The sequence below is a fragment of the Brassica rapa genome, chromosome A02 (assembly GCF_000309985.2).
Source record: "Brassica rapa cultivar Chiifu-401-42 chromosome A02, CAAS_Brap_v3.01, whole genome shotgun sequence".
NCBI lineage: Eukaryota > Viridiplantae > Streptophyta > Magnoliopsida > Brassicales > Brassicaceae > Brassica > Brassica rapa.
Window position 1 is genome coordinate 27,515,507 of NC_024796.2, and position 19,847 is coordinate 27,535,353.

The 19,847-nt window shown below is 35.6% G+C and overlaps 3 protein-coding genes across 4 annotated transcripts; all 3 read right to left on the reverse strand.

The window, feature by feature from the left end:
• Positions 1-1,034: 1,034 nt before the first annotated feature.
• LOC103854526 (acetyl-CoA acetyltransferase, cytosolic 1-like) lies at positions 1,035-4,556 on the reverse strand. 2 transcript variants are annotated; one of them, XM_009131468.3, is made up of 14 exons: positions 4,224-4,556; positions 3,916-3,956; positions 3,751-3,849; positions 3,498-3,671; positions 3,324-3,429; positions 3,100-3,238; positions 2,795-2,872; positions 2,654-2,719; positions 2,260-2,345; positions 2,080-2,179; positions 1,879-1,989; positions 1,754-1,795; positions 1,456-1,651; positions 1,035-1,353 (listed from the first exon to the last, which is right to left on the reverse strand). In XM_009131468.3, exons 2-13 carry the CDS (start codon positions 3,947-3,949, stop codon positions 1,475-1,477), a joined length of 1,212 nt encoding a protein of 403 aa, XP_009129716.1. In that variant the 5' UTR covers positions 3,950-3,956; positions 4,224-4,556; the 3' UTR covers positions 1,035-1,353; positions 1,456-1,474. The 2 variants fall into 2 exon arrangements, with proteins under 2 accessions (XP_009129716.1, XP_033140660.1); XM_033284769.1 differs by having other exon boundaries at positions 3,916-4,556.
• A 228-nt stretch (positions 4,557-4,784) lies between these two features.
• LOC103854528 (zinc finger protein CONSTANS-LIKE 10) lies at positions 4,785-7,289 on the reverse strand. The gene is made up of 5 exons (XM_009131469.3): positions 7,097-7,289; positions 6,164-6,697; positions 5,336-5,790; positions 4,996-5,260; positions 4,785-4,957 (listed from the first exon to the last, which is right to left on the reverse strand). The coding sequence occupies exons 2-4, from the start codon at positions 6,632-6,634 to the stop codon at positions 5,131-5,133; spliced, it is 1,056 nt and encodes a 351-aa protein (XP_009129717.1). The 5' UTR covers positions 6,635-6,697; positions 7,097-7,289; the 3' UTR covers positions 4,785-4,957; positions 4,996-5,130.
• Positions 7,290-12,597: 5,308 nt separating this feature from the next.
• LOC103854529 lies at positions 12,598-14,635 on the reverse strand. The gene has a single exon (XM_009131470.3). It carries the CDS (start codon positions 14,084-14,086, stop codon positions 13,118-13,120), a length of 969 nt encoding a protein of 322 aa, XP_009129718.2. The 5' UTR covers positions 14,087-14,635; the 3' UTR covers positions 12,598-13,117.
• Positions 14,636-19,847: the final 5,212 nt, after the last annotated feature.

Genomic DNA, 19,847 nt, shown 5'->3' on the forward strand with positions numbered 1-19,847 from the left:
ATACGATTAAATAATTCAATATATTATTTAAAATTTTGTGGTTTATATTATGTATTTTTATAACACTTTTATGTTTTTTAGATGTAGTTAATATACCAAAATAAAAATAACCACCCCATAATAATAAAATCTTGTTACATTTTTGACATTGATTAAGTATGATTTATTGTTTACCCAGATTATAGGAAACATTTTTTAAATAAATAAACATAATTTGTTATACTTTATTTTAGGAAAATGCATTAATTAAACTATAAAAGACAATAATACTAAAAAGTAGGTAAATTTATTACTTCAGTGGCATTCAAATGTAAATAACTTTGAAAACTAAGGGACAATTTATATTGGTACTTCTCTTTTAATAATAGAGATGTTTTAGAAATTTTACACATACTAATAAAACCTATTAAATTTTAATTACAACAAATACATAATTTTGTGATTATCTATTTCCTACAATTCTAAACCAATAAGAATTTAAAATATACAATTAATATTTTTGAAGTTTATAATTAATTATTATTAATTGATAAAAATACATTGAAAATAAATAAAAACATAGTTTTTGATTTTTTTAAACATGTATTTTTATAAAACGGAAGAAATACATATTATATTATGGTTTCGACTTGGTAAGGGTTGTAACTTTATATTTTTTGCTGTAAAATTTAATCTGTAGATTTATCTGCTGTAACTTTCATTGTTGTAGCTTTCTAAAGACCTAATTTTTTTGCTCTGAAAATAAAGCTCTCTATAGCCATATTTTGATTTTGCAGAGAATTTTTTGATGTGAGTTTTTTAAGGAAAAAAAAACTCGATTGGTTGTCATATATATAGCTCTAGACTAAATTTTGGCTGTACAGAACATCTACAGCCACAACCAGTCATCACCCTTATGTGTTCTCCTTTAGCTTTGATTGGTCACGTTAATACCATACTATGTGTTACTATCTTATACATGAAATATCTTTCAGTATGCAAGAGTAAGTAACGGACTTATTCAAAAGGTTGAGGGCACCACATGTACAGATGAAAAGAAGAAAAGAAAAATTACTGCATTTTCGTTGATTGTAAGAAAGACAAACAGGGGATATTCAAAAGTTCATGACGAAAGGGAGATGGATCACGTTCTTGAAATTTAAAGAGTGGAGCTCATTGGTAAAATCTTGAACGAGACATACTTCAAAACTAGAAGTACGAACCAGACACCGATCGAGTTCAAATAATTAAACAGACTTAGAAACATCAAAGATCACTCGTTTATTGAGAGACCAACTAATATCAACCTTGAAGTGGGATTACTGACTCTTGGAAGTTGGAAGAAAGATACATACGTCTGTTTAGTTCACCAACCTGAACAATAAAAACACACATGGGAGGAGATCATCAGTTTTAATCTTTTTTCTCTACATTCTATATTTTTGATCGATGAACACTACTAAGAATGTGAGTTACCTGGATTCATTATAATGAATCAAACAAGTTCAAGAACAATAGCAGAAGCACCTCCTCCACCGTTACACACTCCTCCCACACCATACTTGCCGTTTCTATTCTTTAGTATCCCAAGCAATGTGATTAGAATACGAGCCCCACTACAGCCTAGAGGATGTCCTAAAGAGACAGCTCCTCCATTTACATTCACCTTCTCCTGTTATAAAGCCAAAAAGGAACAAAACCCATGTTATGAAACCACTTGAGTAAGTTGCTTGACAAGATGATGACTTAAGATATTCTATGATGCAAGACTGACCGATGTAATCCCAAGTAGCTTCTGATTTGCGAGTGCTACAACCTGTGAATAAAGTCAGTTCAGCCAAAAGTTAGGCATCACAAATATTTGTCTATTCCTTAGGGGAAGAAAACGGATTTTCTTACTGCAAATGCTTCATTGATCTCATAGTAATCGACTTGAGAAGATTCCAAACCAGCATGTGCGATAGCTTTTGGTATTGCCAGAGCAGGAGCAGTAGTGAAAAACTCCGGTTCCTACAGGGTTTAAGTCTCACTTAGTGAATGGAATGAGACATTTAAAAATGTTGTATTTAAGAAGGGAAGGCAATATTATGAGTAATGTACCTGAGCTGCATCACCATAACCTTTAACTTTTGCGATTACTTGAAGTCCTAGCTGAAGCGCCTTCTCTCCACTAACAAGGACAAGGGCAGCTGCACCATCACTGTCAAAGGGAGACAAAACTTTACATAAGAAAAAGAGAAGTTGCAAGACTAACAAAGATCCATGGGTTCTGGAAAAGACCTTATGCTAGACGCATTTCCAGCTGTAACAGTGCCTCCACTCTCCTTGAAACTCGGACGGAGTTTCCTCAATTTTGCAGCATCAAACTGAGATATTAAGACATTTAGCAAAGCATACTTATTTAGTTCTCAATTATTGGATTTATCTAATCATCATTTTCTTTTTGCGACTTGTAATGCCCTCATACAATAAAAATACAGATATGACTGGCACACATGGGATAAATTTCTAAATAAACAGCCAATGAAAATACTTTATTGTTTACCTTAGTCCACTAAGATATATAAAAAAAGTATGCAACACGTGAGTAACATGAATAAAAAAATCACGTTCACTAAAGAACATATATAAGGCATCAATGCATAATCTATCACCAGAAAGAGACATAAATCACCTTCCCAAGACCTTCGTCCTTGTCAACAATGGTTGATGGCCTACCCCTACCTCCAGAAACTTCAACCTGTACGAAAAAAATCTCCTTACTGTATCCACCATGAAATGTCATCAACGAAAAAAACATGAAAAATAGACTAACCGGGACGATTTCCCATGTGAAGGCACCAGCTTCCTGGGCAGCAATACCACGCTCAAAACTCTGAACAGCGTAGTCATCCTACATATCATCGGTAGAGTACACAAATCAACTAGTTAATGTTTCGAGTATCCATAAACAATGCAACCTACTAACCATTTTTTTTATATTTCAAAGTTTCAGAGATACAAATAAAGTATCAAGTTAATTATCAAGAACAATATTTGTTTAAATTTTTCTTATCAAGAACAATATAAAATAGAGGAGTATCTATCAATGCTAAGTTAAAAAATAAAGGAACAACATACTTGTTGGTCCCTCGTTATCTCAAATTTCTCGGCGCATAACTCTGCACAACTTCCCATCCCACAGTCGTTATAGACATCCCATAGTCCATCCTTTAGCATTCCATCTACTAGTGAATCATGACCAAATCTAGATCCTTTCCTGCTTTAATTTTTTTATAAAATTTAAAAACAGTGAAATGGATAATTGGGTAGAGTCAAACGATCACATGACCACATAATTTTACCTTGCTTCTGCAAGATACTTTGGTGTATTAGACATGCTTTCCATGCCACCCGCCACAACTACGTCATTGATACCCAGCTGGATACTCTGGGCAGCAAGCATCACCGCTGAAACCACACAAAAACATCTTAAAATCGCGTTAAAATACAGCAACTCCAGAGCCCAAAGTTCTCACCTTTCATGCCTGAAGCACAAACCTTGTTGACTGTAGTACAAATAACAGAGTTAGAGATTCCTGCACCTAAAGCAGCCTGACGAGCAGGAGCTTGACCTAAATTAGCACTAAGAACATTCCCAAATACAACTTCTTGGACCAGAGACGGGTCAACATTCGCTCTCTTCAGAGCAGCTAGAGAAGTTAAAAGCTCAATATCAGTTACAAAAGCCTACACAATAAAAAAAAGGATTCTGTCTTAAGGGAATTAAACCTGCAATAGCTACGGATCCAAGCTTTGTAGCAGGTAAGGACGAGATAGATCCGAGAAAGCCACCCATTGGAGTGCGTGCAACACCCACGATGCAAACATCTGCATCAAATATTTGTTTATCAAAACATTCTTCCCAGGAAGAGAAGAGCGATTAAGTTATTATACCTCTTGGATTGACGGAATCTGCTGAATGAGCCATCAGAAAACTACAAAGATAGGTTGAAGCTTTTTTAACGTGAGTGAAAGTCAAACAAGAGACCTGTAAAAACTTGATATGATATTGTAACCTTTTCATTCGAGACCTTACACTCGTTTATATACATACATACACATGAGCTAAACTAATTTTGTCCTTTATCACAATGGACTTAGGAATATATATCTAACAAATATATTCCCTAATACTCTAGATAAAAACAATCCTAATAGAGATTGGATTCCCTAATAAGACCCTATCTAAATGATCGCTTAACTGATACTTCAAAACAGGAGCGAAGCGCGGCAAGAACAAGCTGAAAGAAGAAAGTGACGTGTGCTGTTTAGGATGACGACAATTATATATGAAATCAGAGTGTTGTCGTAGGTGAATCAGCGACGTTAACTACGATGACGAGCAACACGACGGCTATGTGATCTCACTTTTGTTTTTTTTTTTTTAAATTAAACTATTGTATATTTATTCGATGAACCCCTTATTTTACATAGTTTTTAACAAATAGCGATCTATTTCAGAATAATTACTAAACAACACGAAACTTTAGTTACTTGGTCAGAAGCTAGCTAAAGAACTAAAGTGGAAGCTGAGAAGAAGGCTACGGCCAGGGTCAGGCTAGAAAAGCAAAGGCATTTGGTATGGTTTTGGTTTGCATTCACTCACTTTTCTTGTTTTCTCTGTGTGTTTGTGGTTTTGATGATGAGTCAATGTATCAATGTGGTAAGGTAAGGTTGCTGATATAAAAACATTGAAATCAGACACTAATGTAACGGCAAGATATAAAAACACAGTTTTGATTTTTGTGGTTGGCTCTGGCAAAAAAAAAAAACACAAATGTAAATATAGAACATGACCTCTCTGGTACTCTACTCTCCTACATGGCTGATAAATAGTGCACACAGATTAGAAAAGCATATGCGGATTTACATATAAGTAACAACAAGTATACATTCCTAGTCTTGCCTTGGCTACAATAGAACAAAATTTTAAAGATCTTGCTCCTCAGTCTGTTGACGAGTTTCACTATCAAGTCATATGCTTAAGAAGCAATGACAGAAGCATAAGCCCTCTAAGCAAGAATGAAGATTCTGTGGCCTAAAACTGGTGATCCTGACTCTGCCCACTACTTTCATCTCTTTGTCTGATATCTCCATTTTGTGGCATCCTCAATAGCTTCTTGCTGGGCTCATCGGGTCGTAATCATAAGCTTCACCTGACTTGACAAACCGTCCCTTCACACGCCTCCTCACATCAGCCCTTTCTTTCCTAGAGACATACCTCACTCTCTTGTCAAACCTATTCATACAAAACATGTAAACCGTAAGGAATGATTATCCTTCACTCCCATTACAAAGTGGTTTTAAAACTTACTTGCGAGCCTTCTTCTTTTCCTTATAACGCAAAACAGCATTGTTACGTGTAGTTGCATGTGAGGAAGCATTAGTCTCCTCCTGTGATGTTATTATCTCTCTCGAAAGCTTCTGCATAGATGACGCCCCACAATCCTGGAAATCTCCAGCATTACTATCTCCCATGACGACAGAGAAAGATATATTCGAATGAGCTGGCTGTGATGAGAAGCAAATGATTGGCTCGGTTCTACAAGTCATGAAAGAATCTTCAGACGCAGCATTGCTTCCTGCTGGCTGTTGCATTGCCTTTGAGCCTTCATGTTTCTCGAAAAGACTTCCTATTCCACCATGTTCAAAAAGATCTTTTGAAGAGTTGTAAGCTGTGCCAAAGAGCTCGTCATACTTCTCAAAAGCCAAGTCCACTTCATCCATCATGAGATTGCCACAAAAATCATCTTCTGATACTCCAATATCCTACAACCAAAAAGAACAACAAGAAACATTTAGATAACAGTTTGCTTTTGCTAATTCTTGAAGTGTCTTTGTGCACCAGTAAAAACTCAGCACTCAGAAAAATCGAAGGCCCGCAGTACGATATGCCTTTTAGAATTAGAAAAATTACATTTTTCTAGGATGAGAATGAATTTCTAAAGAATTAGAAAAATCGGGTTTTAAGGCTATTATAATTTGTTCATTCACATAATCAAATATACAAACCATAAACTGATATTTGCCTCAATTCGTTTTTGCTCCTAAGTTTTTTTTTTTTCTTTCTCCAAGTTTAGTCAAGGTTCGTTCATAACAGCTTTCAAGATTCAAATACTATGAAGAAACTCATGGGCATTACCTTAGCCAATGCAGAACTGGTTCCAGGCTGATCTAAATTAACATTTTGTACGCCTGGTTTATCCTCTCCTGTGCCTTCATCTATAGTCATCAAACCCATTTCTTGCTCACACGCAGACTGTCCAGCAGAAGAGAAATCCAAATCCATACAGAAAGACCATATGGAGGCAAGTTCCTCACTAGAAGGACAACCAGAATAGCAGTTGATGGATTGCCTTTTATGTTGTGAAGTAGCATCATTGTTGTGGTTTGACCAGTCACAGTTTTGACAGAGAGAAACCCTCTCATCGCTACACCGAACAGACGCTGGCTGAGCATTGCACCGCTCACATATCAAAGTCCGAGAATGACGCTTAGATAAAGCGTTAGCCGAGTGAACGTTACGGTCACAAGAGAGACACAAGCACGCTGCATCGGAGCGGCAATACACCATTGATCTTTGCTCATTACAGAAGTCACACATGTAACCCATTTTTTTCAAACTATAACTAATATTTGGCTCCACCTTCACGCTCTAGAAAGCAGAATCCTTTCACTGAAAAATAATTAAACCGTTTATGTTAGTCCTCTTGACTTAGATACATTATAATTATATAAAAAAGATTCAATCTTTTGAATATTTCTTTAATAAAGGTTGTAACTTTCTATAAACAAAAAGCAAATGAAACAAAACAGAGCAAAACAGAGCAAAACAGAGTAAAACAGAGGAAAACAGAACAAAACAGAGCAAAACATAGCAAAACAGAACAGAAACTGCTTGTAATAAAAACAGAACAGAGAAACCAAAAAAATCACAGAAAGATTAGCTCAAGCTTCAAATTATCAACCAGAAAGAACCATAGAGAACACCAACATAGATCCATTTCTAGATCAGCCAAAAAAAGAACTCAAACTCAAATAAAAACGCTAGGGTTTCAAGATAACAAGGACTCACGTAACAGAGATCGTCTGAGTATCTTCTGAAGCAGAAACAACAACGTTTTCAACACAAAGAAGCTTGAGAAGGCTTGAGAAGAGAAGTGATTTTGTGTTCTGCGTGTGAAAGAGGGTAAAGAGAGATGGATAGATAGACAATGGGTTGGGTTGTCCTCAATGGGACATGTAGGCATGTGACATAAGATAGAACTATTAAAAATTTATGGGGAAAAAGTGCAAAAAGTCTCATTTTTCGAGGACCCCACAGATATTTTAGGTGTGTGTTATCTCACGCGCTTTCGTGTAGGGAAAAAGAGTCATACTCGCGATGAGGAGTGTACACGCCAACCTTTTTATGCTCCTTTTAGATACTTTTACGCTTTCATTACAACACTGTGGTCTTTGCTTTGACCTTGCACAACCAAAATATCTGTTGTGTGTGTTTTTTTTTTCACACTCACATGAACAAATATCTTTTGCCTAAAAGTGGAGATATTTATGTTAGATACGTCTGCACAGAAAGATATTTTGATGTAATCTGTAACCACTGACACGCAGTGTCGGTATCTACTTTAAAATAATTGTCTGCTCTTTCCCCTTTTAACGATAAACAATGCATGTGTTATATAATGCGCACCATGCTATTGATTCAACCAATACAGTGGCATTTCACTAGAGATGAAGTGTATATCTTTACAAGTCTTTCCTACATTTGATGGTCCTAACTTCTTGTAGGACATATGTATATAAGGGTGTTTGAGTCATTATGTAATCCCTAGTATATACCTCTTGTACACAGTATAAATACTGTTATATACACTCTAATAAACTCATTCAGTCCAATACTTCTATATACTTCTATGCCATGACTTAGTTGCTATGTATAGGTGTAAAGATATAGAAAGTATATATTAGACATACTAAGATTATGCACTAACGGCTCTCTCTTTAGTGCTGTATATTAGTTTTCCTTATTACACTATGTACTCTGATATATATGTACCTATTACGATATAATACAAGACAAGCAATTCCATAACCTAATATGGTATCAGAGCTATAGGCTCCAATTTTTTTTTCCGCCGTCTCTTCTCCTCTCTTCTCTTCTCTGCTCTTCTTCATCCTGATTCTCTCTTTCTCTCAACATCATGTCTGAATCAACTGCAGAAAGAACCTCTGTGTTCAACACACAAGATCCCCAAAGTACTTTACTCTCGGTTAACATGTCAAGTGTTACCAAGCTTACCAATGTGAATTACGTGATGTGGAGTCGACAGGTCAGAGCTCTGCTTGACGGACACGAGCTCCAACACTTCATCGAAGACACCAACACTGCTCCACCGGAAACGATCATCCTCAACGGTGTCTCATCTCCAAATCCGGCGTTTGCTCCGTGGCGTCGTCAAGATCGTCTTCTTTACAGCTCCATTATCGGCTCCATCTCTCTGGCTGTTCAGTCTGTTGTGTCCAGTGCTAACACGACCAAAGAAGTCTGGACCACGCTTGCTACAACCTTTGGCAATGCCTCTCGTGGACATATCAGGCAACTCAAACTACAGATCGAGCGATGTGTCAAGGGTACCAAGACAATCACGGAGTATCTTCGTCTCATCAAGTCGAAAGCTGATGATTTGGCTCTCTTGGGTAAACCGATGGATCATGAGGATCTCATTGAAAGAATACTTGCTGGTCTCAGTGACGATTTCAAACCAGAAGTTGACGCTATCCATGGCCGTGATACAGCCATCTCCTATGCAGAACTTCATGAGCGCTTGCTTAATCGTGAAGCTATCATCATGTCAACTGAAGCAGCTCCGGTCACACCGATCGTAGCTCATGCTACGGACACACGCTACACTCAAAACAACAATCAGAACTGGAGGCGCAACAACAATAACAACAATCACAACAACCAGCATCGCTACAACAACAACAACAGTCAGCAACGCTTCTCAAAGCCCTATCTAGGCCGATGTCAAGCCTGTAACACACAAGGTCACAGTGCTCGTAACTGTCCTGCGTTCCGTATCATCCCTGGTGCTTCATCAAATCAACAAGCGCCATCTCAACAGAGGAATCATGGTCCTTGGAACAATGTCTCTCCGTTTCAACAGTGGCCACCTACTGCTAACCCCGCAATGATGTCAGATTCCTCCACATGGTTACTTGACTCCGGGGCATCCCACCATATGACCTCCGACTTGGCAAATCTGTCACTACACAATCCGTATAGTGGTGGTGATGGTGTTCTCCTCGGAGATGGTTCTGGTCTCAACATCTCTCACTCTGGTTCCCTCTCTCTACCCTCTTATACTAGACCTTTCTTTTTAAATAAAGTCTTATGTGTTCCTGCTCTTGAAAAGAACCTTATCTCTGTTTTTCAATTATGTACTGCTAATGGAGTTGCGGTTACTTTTACACCAACTTATTTTCAGGTGAGGGACCTGGAAACCGGGACACTTCGTCTCGAAGGGAAACCTAGAGATGGCACGTACCAGTGGCCACACTCCTCAACATCGAAACCTTCTCTTGCATTTGCATCTGCCGTGAAGACAACTTTGTCGGATTGGCATTCCCGTTTGGGACATCCAGCTTTTACAATTCTTCAAAAAGTAGTTTCTCAATTTCAGTTACCTCTTGTTTCAAACGCTTTAATGGCTCAGCCATGCAATGCTTGCTCGATTAATAAAATGCATAAGTTATCTTTTCAAAATTCTACTCTTCGATCTTCTCAACCTCTAGAAGTAGTATTTTCAGATGTTTGGACATCACCTATTATTTCAGTCGATGGTTTCAAATATTATGTTATTTTTGTCGATCATTACACTCGATACACATGGCTGTATCCTTTAAAATTAAAATCGCAAGTTTTTGACGTGTTCACTCGGTTTAAAGCATTGGTTGAAAATCGATTTCAAACCAAGCTAAGAACCTTATACACTGATAATGGGGGTGAATATATTGGACTGCGAGATTTTTTGGCACAGCATGGTATTTCTCATATGACAAGTCCACCGCATACGCCCGAACATAATGGCATCGCAGAACGTCGTCATCGACATATTGTTGAAACAGGACTTGCCCTCCTGTCTCATGCATCAATGCCACGGTCCTATTGGACATACGCGTTTGCAACGGCTGTCTACTTAATTAATAGAATGCCATCAGCGACTTTAGATTTTAAAAATCCTTTTCAAACTCTTCATGGTCATAGTCCAAATTTTCAAAAACTTCGAGTATTTGGATGTTTGTGTTTTCCTTGGATTCGACCTTATGTCTCTCATAAGTTAGATGCCAAATCAACACCCTGTGTCTTTCTAGGCTACTCCATCACGCAAAGTGCGTACTTTTGTTTAGATAGATCAACATCTCGGATTTATACGTCTAGACATGTAGTTTTCCATGAACATGTTTTTCCATTTTCTTTACCTACGCATCTAGAATCTGATAGTGCTGATGATATGGAAACTTCGACTTACACTCCTGCCAAGCTTGTGTCTATACATACTAATCCTGCAGGTTCAGTTTCTACACCTGAGCCCGCGCCAGTGCCATCTGACGTCATGCCTACTCCTACAACTACTTCCTCCGCTCCAGCTCCAGTGAATCAGGCGCCATCAGAACCACCGCAACCTCAGCCGACTAATCCTCCTGCTCCGACCAGACAGAGCACACGACAACGAAAACCAGTTCAAAAGCTTAACCTTCACGCAAAAGTTGTTCAAACAACTGAAACGCCTCCTACAACAGTTGCTCAAGCTCTAAAGAGTCCCCACTGGCGAAAAGCCATGACTGATGAATATAATGCTCAAATGGGTAATCATTCTTGGGATCTAGAGAACTTGACTGATGATTCTCAGTTTAATGTTGTAGGTTGCAAATGGATATTCACCATCAAGAGAAATCCGGATGGGACGATTGCGAGATACAAAGCTCGACTAGTTGCGAAAGGTTTTACACAAAAACCAGGCATCGACTACCATGAAACCTTCAGTCCGGTAGTCAAACCAGCCACCATTCGTATTGTCTTGAGCACTGCAGTCTCCGCAAACTGGCCCATTCGCCAACTTGATGTGAACAACGCCTTTCTCCAAGGCACACTCAAAGATAAAGTCTACATGGTGCAACCACCAGGGTTCATCGACAAAGACAACCCCAATGCAGTCTGCAGGCTTCGCAAAGCCATCTACGGTCTGAAACAAGCCCCAAGAGCTTGGTACAATGAACTCAAACAGTTTCTTCTTCAGGCGGGATTTACCAATTCCTTGGCTGATGCATCATTATTCATATACCGAAAACAGGGAGTTTTTCTTTACATGCTTGTTTATGTTGATGATTTGATAGTAACCGGAAATAGTACTTCTCATATGTCTCAGTTCATTGCCTCACTTTCTCAACGATTCTCACTTAAGGATCTAGATGATCTGTCTTTCTTTCTTGGTATAGAAGTAATGCGATCTTCTAAAGGCATGCTACTAACTCAAACTCGCTACATTGCAGATTTACTTCATAGGACACATATGGAAACCTGCAGACCCGTTGCGACCCCAATGTGCGCCACTACACCAATCACTCTCTTCTCTGGAACTCCCCTTGCTGATCCCACAGAGTATCGAGCTGTTGTAGGCAGTCTTCAATATCTTTCTCTCACCAGACCGGACATCTCCTTTCCGGTGAACAAGATGTCTCAATACATGCACAAACCAACCGACGAACACTGGAACGCAGTCAAGAGAATACTGAGATATCTATCTGGTACAATGACCAAAGGCATCATGCTTCACGCAAACAACAGTCCATCCCTTCATGCCTTTACAGACGCGGACTGGGCAGGCAACAAAGATGATTATACCTCAACTGGTGCATACATTGTCTACATTGGCCGTAATCCCATAGCCTGGTCCTCCAAGAAACAGAGTGGAGTCTCCCGCTCATCCACCGAGGCAGAATATCGCTCTTTAGCCTCTACAACCGCCGAAGTTTGTTGGGTCACGTCACTCCTAACTGAACTTGGCATCAAGTCTCCTACCACACCGGTCATCTACTGTGATAATATTGGTGCCACGTACTTAGCGGCCAACCCGGTCTTCCACTCACGCATGAAGCACTTGGCACTGGATTATCACTTTGTGAGACAATATATACAGGCAGGCCAACTTCGAGTCTCACATGTCTCCACTCATGATCAACTTGCCGATGTTCTCACTAAACCTCTCTCTCGGCCTGCATTTGAGACACTAATGCTCAAGATCGGACTCTCTACCGACCGTCCGTCTTGTGGGGGTGTGTAAAGATATAGAAAGTATATATTAGACATACTAAGATTATGCACTAACGGCTCTCTCTTTAGTGCTGTATATTAGTTTTCCTTATTACACTATGTACTCTGATATATATGTACCTATTACGATATAATACAAGACAAGCAATTCCATAACCTAATAATAGGTCTGGCCCCTGATTGGCTAATTGTTACGGTAAGTTTTTTGGGAAAAAAAATCAGACATGTTAAATTTCCAACGGTCGCACAAATGATTATATTTGTTTTGATTGGCAAAGATTGAAAGATTTGTGTTCCAACTCATGGGCAGAACTAAAATTCAAAAGGTTATAAATATTTTAATTTAAAAAAATGGACAATTTGAAAGTCATGCTACATATATAATAACTCTTAAAATTTTGGAAACCAAGTATTGATGGTTCAACTTACATCATGTTAATTAATGCAGATCAGCAGCTCTATAATCTCTAAGCTGAAAAATCATAATCTTTCTTTCTACTCTAACCTAACCAAGAACATGAGGCCCATGCATTGGTTTTTCTTCCCATTGGTTAGAAAATTGTTTTGGTAGTTAGAAATCAAGGTTCACTATCTTTCAACATTGTTGTAATTCCTCTTAGCTATTCAAGACCTCTTAAATGACAAATCTTGAAAACTAGTCTGGTCTCGACCCCAAATCTATATAGGTTATCAAATAACTTAACATAAGATAAGTAAATTAAAAAAGCACTATCAAATTTGCTATGGTATAAATATTTCTCACACAACTTTCCAAGCATACAGAAACAAACAAAAGTCATTTAATGTCCCATAACCACTTGATGCCGAGTTGTATCGACTCAAAGGACTACTCCCTCCTCCGCTGTCTCCTTCCTCCGCATCGCTAAAATACTCATCTACCATCCCTCCAACCGCCACAGGCTTAAACACAAACAACCCTGAACTTGCCGTCGACTCTGAACTTCCAAACAACCAATCATGCACATCGTAGTACACCATCACATGAGTTTTGTCCACCAACACCATCTGGTTCCCCCTAAACTTCCACTGCAGATTCTTCACGTGCATTATCACGATCCCGTCCACGCTTATCCACATCTCTGGATCATCTCCACCGTGTGAGCTCTCCACCACCACTTCATGTTCTTTTCTCTGCTCGTCGAATCTTGCTCGAGTTGAAAAAGTTTTCTTCCCAAATATGCTCTCTTTCTTGAAATATATATACCCTTCGACCAACGCGGGTCTTGACTTAGTCCGCTTGTAAGCCTTGTGCTTTAAATCTCCCAATAACAAAACAACCTCTTCATCAGAAACTATTGCCACGTAATAATCTGACATCGGCTCGGGGCTACCGTTTCCTGACAACTTCGCCGCCCTTAGATCCCAGAAGACTTCCACAAAGTTTCCTTCTACGTCGAATGACTTTGATCCTCTCTTGCTCCAGAACTGCCATGGCTTCACGAGATCAATCTTGCAGCAATAGTTCATGTCATTGTCTAAACTCGAGACCATGACGGTAAGGGAATGGTTCATGAGATTCTTGGACCATAAAACAGTTATGTTTCGAAAGAAACCCGCCACGTGAGCTTGATAACCGCACGTGACTGTGCTATGAGGCGTGGGGGTTGCAGCTGATTTGAGTTGTGCCACGGTCTTTGTGGTGTCTGTTATTTTAGCTGCAAACGCCGTAGGTTGGGTTCGGATAGATGGGATTCGAAAAGATAACATCTCTATTAGAATCAACACCTAAACAATATATAACAAAGATTTTGTTCAACATGCAATTGCAAATTCTTGAGCAACTGTAATAAGAGTTTTGCCAAAATGGTGATTTTGTTAATGGTTTTTCTGTGTGATTATTCAAATTGACAACCGAATCAGTTTGTTTTGATTCAGTTGGGAATAGATAGAAACTTTTTAAGTTTGGCAAGAGGGAGAGCAAAGGAGAGAGGGAGAAGGAAGATTCTTGAGAGATTGGTTGATGGAACACCGATAAAGAAGGAGTCTATATTTGAGACATGTTAATATTGGCAAAGAAGGTAAAAATGGCTTTGTGAAGTTCAAACAAAACGTATGTAACATGTGATATATGTCACAGCTGACATTTTTTCTATCTTCATAATGTTTTACACTCAAATAAAGTTTGTATTCTTATATAATTTTTTCCATAATATTTTACATACAACTAGAATTGATGTCCTAAGCGACCAGTTCATTTGCCTTGTTCCAGACCGATAATGTATATGATATAATATATAAACACTATAAAAAAACGGGTGTTTTTCAAAACCAACCCATATTTTCAAGTCAAATCCAAAACCAACCCTTTTTTTTTTGTCCATACTATTCATCAATAAAATTTCCATACTATCCTTATGTTTTTGAATTATTCACAAAATTGCCATTTTTATTTATTTTTTTATTAATTTCGAAATTAACAAAAAATCAAATACACCCTAACCATTTCTTCTTATTTACAAAAATGCCATCATCATCAATTTTTCCAACCACCATGAACCACCATTTTTGAGCTCTAAAGCTCTAGAATTCAATTTTCAACCACTTTTTTTCTCATTATAACCCAAAAAACTTCATTTTCTCTCATCTCCTCTACATTTCCATCTAAAAAACTCTCATAACTATCATTTTCATAATCACAAACTTCATATTTTCGAGTTTCTTCATTAGTGAATCGTTAAAGATGCTTCTTTTTGCTCATATTTGGAGTTTGGACGGTTGAAAAGGTTGGAAACAAGCTTTACACATGAAAAATGTAACTATTTACATGGTTTTCGTTCTTTTTCAGATCTGTGTCGCGACGGTAGACTGTTTTGTATGTCTACGCCTCCGTGGAGACTTACGATGCAGTCTATTTGTCAACGCACGGGTTAGTTTTGCAATTGAGCAGACAAATTTTTTTTCTAACGCAGACTTCCCCAGTAGTCTCCGTCTTTACCTTTGACAACAAAAATAAAACTTTCGGTAGACTTACTAAGACGTCTACCTAAAAGAGGTTAGTTTTTCATTTGACCGAACTTTTGACTTTTCAAAATAGACTTCAACGGAAGTCTACAAAATGTAGACTGCCAACAAAGTCTATAAAAGGTCAGTTTTGCATTTGACCAAAACTTTGACTTCGTGGAATAGGTTAGTTTTGTGTTTGACCAAAAAGTTTAAAAAGCAATCAAAAATTTATTAAATTGTAGACTTCATATGCAGTCTTCTTATCTTAAAAAAAAAATGTAGACTGCGTATAAAGTCTACTTTTTTATTTTGGTCAAATGCAAAACCAACCCGTCGGATTTGAGAGTAGACTTCACAAGAAGTCTACACACCCGTAGACGTTCATTTTAATCTACTGATTTGAAGTCAAACTTGGTCAATTGCAAAACTAACCTCTTTCAAAAAAATTCAAACATGTAGACTGCATATGAAGTCTAGTTCTGAAAGTCAAATCTTGGATGAATTCTGGTCAATTGCAAAAAGTAACCTTTTTAAATTGTAGACTGAAATGAAAGTCTACATGTACAAAATTACAACTTTTATTCAACTATAGAAAGCAACCCGTAAAATGGTCAATTGCAAAAACCAACCCAAAGAGTAGACCTATTTGACAGTCTACGTCTGTAAACTGAAAAGAACGTCAACATCTTCAGAGACTAAATATTAAGTCTTCATAGAAAAATCTATAAAAATGTGAATTTGTGTATTATTCATTAAATTTTTTCTAGTTTTTTTGTTTGACAGTGTGTGTTAGTTAATCCTAATGGGTTTGAGTGATTTTGAAAATAATTTTTTTTTTATAATTATGAAGGTATAATTCATTTGATTTGACAATGTTGTTAGCTAATAATTGTAGACGTATTTCTAAGTCTTCGTTTATAGTTTTGCTAGTAAGGCTGAGCTTGTTTCAAAGCTGAAGTCGGTGACTGTGGAATATAATTTTACATTTTCAGCATATAAGACAACAAAAACTCTGTATGTGGCTAAGTGTCGTGTTCAAGGATGTGGTTGGAAACTTAGAGCGAGTGTGAAGTATGGGCCAAAGACATTTTGGGTGACAAAATATTCGAAAAAGATGAAGAATCGGAAAGGTTGAAGAATGTTCCTTGTGCATGATGGCTGTACACATGGTAAACTTCTTGAAATGACACAAGAAGATTATGATCTGGACAACAAAATTGAGAAGATGGTGCTAACCTATTCCTTACCAAACATCATTTAAAACAAATGACTCCGAATAGGAATATACTCCTCTTATGCCTGTCACGAATAATCGACAAGTACGGAACTTGATCGAGTTATCTAAGACACACTTTGTACGCCTTTGTGTATCAAGCCTGCGCCAATACACTAAAAAAATTTGGATTGACTATATGTTAAATAATAAGTGTAGACGTTTTTGTAAATCTACAAATGTAGACTGCAGTTGAAGTCTACGTCGTAAATTCTATTAAAAGTGTATTTGTGTATTATTCATCATATTTTTTCATGATTTAATTATTTTACAGTGTATGTTAGTAAAATTTTAATGGTCTTGGATGAATTTCACAATTTAATGTGTTATAATTATACACTTGATACTTATTGCAAATTGTTTTGATTAGTATTATTCTTGAAAATTTTTGGGAAAATTTTGTATAGATTTTCTTCTTCTCACATGTGTGTTAGTTATTATTTTAGCTTATGGTGGTTTTACTTGTTTGGTTGGTTAGATCTTGTGAAAAAATTGATATCTAACAAAAAATTAATAATATCATACAAGTGAAAACAACTAAAAATGAATACAATGTTTATAGATTATGCATTAAAAAATTATTTAAAAATTAATATTTTATTATGAAAGTTATTACAGAGCAATATATTAAAAATTATTCTTGAGTATGTTTGATTTTTCATAATCTTGATGCTTCAAATAAAGTCTTGGAAAAAGTACCTGCCAAATAAGATAGAGTTATGAGAAAAACATAAGATAAAAAATAAAATCATATTTTAGTAGACTTTTTATTAAGTCTACGTAAAGTTATTGTTTAGTAGACTTTAGTTGAAGTCTACACTAATGGAAAATTTTCATATTTAAAAGTGTGCATTTAGAAAATTTGAAAATACTTTGTTCTGGAAAATATTTCAAAAATGGTTTTTTGTCATCCTTGTAACAAAGCAAAAAGATAATGTATGAATCTATAAATTTAGTTCATTATAAACACAAAATATCTTATAATGAATATATGGAAAGCTTACATTTTTGGGAAGATGATTTGAAAATATTGGAAGAGAATACCTGCAAAATAAAATAAAATTTTAAAAAATAAGATAAAAATTAAAATCATATTTGAGTAAACTTCTAATGAAATTTGCTTAAAATTCAAGGCTAGTAGACTTCATTTGAAGTCTACCAGCCGTAAGTTTTAAGTAGATTTCAAATGAAGTCTACTCTATCAAAAAAAATAGATCTGAAAAATAATACATTAAAAATATGAAATAAGTTTAAATCTAAAAAACTTTTAAAAATATGATTTAATAGACAAAATAGTTATAAATTAAAGACATATTAATATGAATTTTAATATGTAACTTTATTTGAATATAAATACTAGAACACATATTTTAAATCTATAGATGTAAACCTTACATTTCTAGGAGGAGAAGAGAACAACTATGGAAGAAAATACCTGCAAAATAAGATAAAATTATTAAAAAACATAGAAAAAAAATTAAAGTCATATTTTTGTAGACTTCCAATGAAGTCTGCTTAAACTTTATGGTTTAGTAAACTTCATATGAAGTCTGCAAGCTTTAGTAAACTTCTTTAGAAGTCTACACTGTCTGATAATTTTCAGATCTGAAAAAATCTATATATTTTGAAATGTGAAAATAATTTTAAATCTGAAAATACTTTACATAATATAATTTATAAGGTAAACTAGTAGCAAATTAATGTAGAGAGCTTGATCTATAAATTTATTTGAATATAAACATGTAAATACATATTTAAAATCTATTAATCTAAAACTTACATTTTTAGAGGAGATGATGAAATCCATGAGTGATAATACCTACCAAAAAAAGATAATATTGTGAGAAATAAACATAAAATACACATTTAAAATCTATAGATCTAAAACTTACATTTTTTAAAGGAGAAGATGAAAACCATGAATCATAATATCTAAAATGACAAGAAAATATTGTGAGAAAGACTTGAGAAAATTTTAGAGAGAAAGAAGATAATGAGAGAGATTTAGAAACAATTGAGAGAATTTTAGAGAGAAGAGAGAAAGTTTTAGAGAGAAGGGAGAGAGTTTTAAGAACTTGTGCAGCCACTTTAGAGAGAGATTGAATAAATTTTGTTTATATAGGGAGACAAAAATGTAACTAGGTTAAAATTTACGATACTGTAGACTTCGTTTGAAGTCTACTAAAATTAAAATTTTGGAGTAGATCTTACTATAACATAGTAGACCTTTTTGGAAGTCTACTATAATAATTTAATTATTGTTGTTTATTCTTTATTATTTTAATAATTTTAATATATGATTTATTAAATTTATTTCTTTATTTTTTAATAGTTATAGTATATGATTTCACTTTTTTATTCTTAAGGAACTTAACTTAGTTTAAATATAATGATTTTTTGTAAAACAAATTGAAAAATATAGACTGAAAAAGACGTCTTCAGATAAATAGACTTTATTGTAGGTCTACGAAACCCTAAACCACAAATATCAAACCCTAAATGTTTTGCTTGATAATCAAAAAGTCTCATTTATACAAAATATAAACTACTAAACATTAATATGCAGATTTAAGTTAATAAAACAAAAAAAAAAAAATCTAAAATCTAACCCTATGAAATCAACTACTAAAAGACATAACATGTTAGAACCTTTTGTTTCTAAACTATGAACATAGTCTAGCACATGATAACCAAATTAGTATATATTCTTCAAAATTGTTCGATTATATGAAATTTTAATTTATTTACTTCATATTATCCATTATATTGATGATTAATTAAAAATATCACAATAATTATTTTTATACATTTTCAAAATTAAATTAGTAGACCAAATTAGAGTGTAGACTACAAAACAAGTCTATAAAGTAGACTTCGTAGGAAGTCTATATATATGTAGACTTCTTTTATTACGTGTAGACTTCCAAAGGATAGAAACGTAAAATACATTTATGTTTTTTGTTTGGTCATAAGGGTGAAATAGTACTTTCACTACTCCTTTAGGTTGGTTTTGCATTTGACTGAAAGTGGGGTACACTTTTACATTTGACTTGAATATTTGGGTTGGTTTTAGCAAATGTCTCTAAAAAAACACCCGCATAACTAGAAGCATTTACGAGAAATATTGGTTGTCGTAAGTAACGAGTAAATTACGTGGAAAAACAAATTCATCGTAAAGTACAAATAAATTTACAAGGATATTATTACCTAAAACACATGTAATTTTACGACGACTCTACGACTAGATCACTA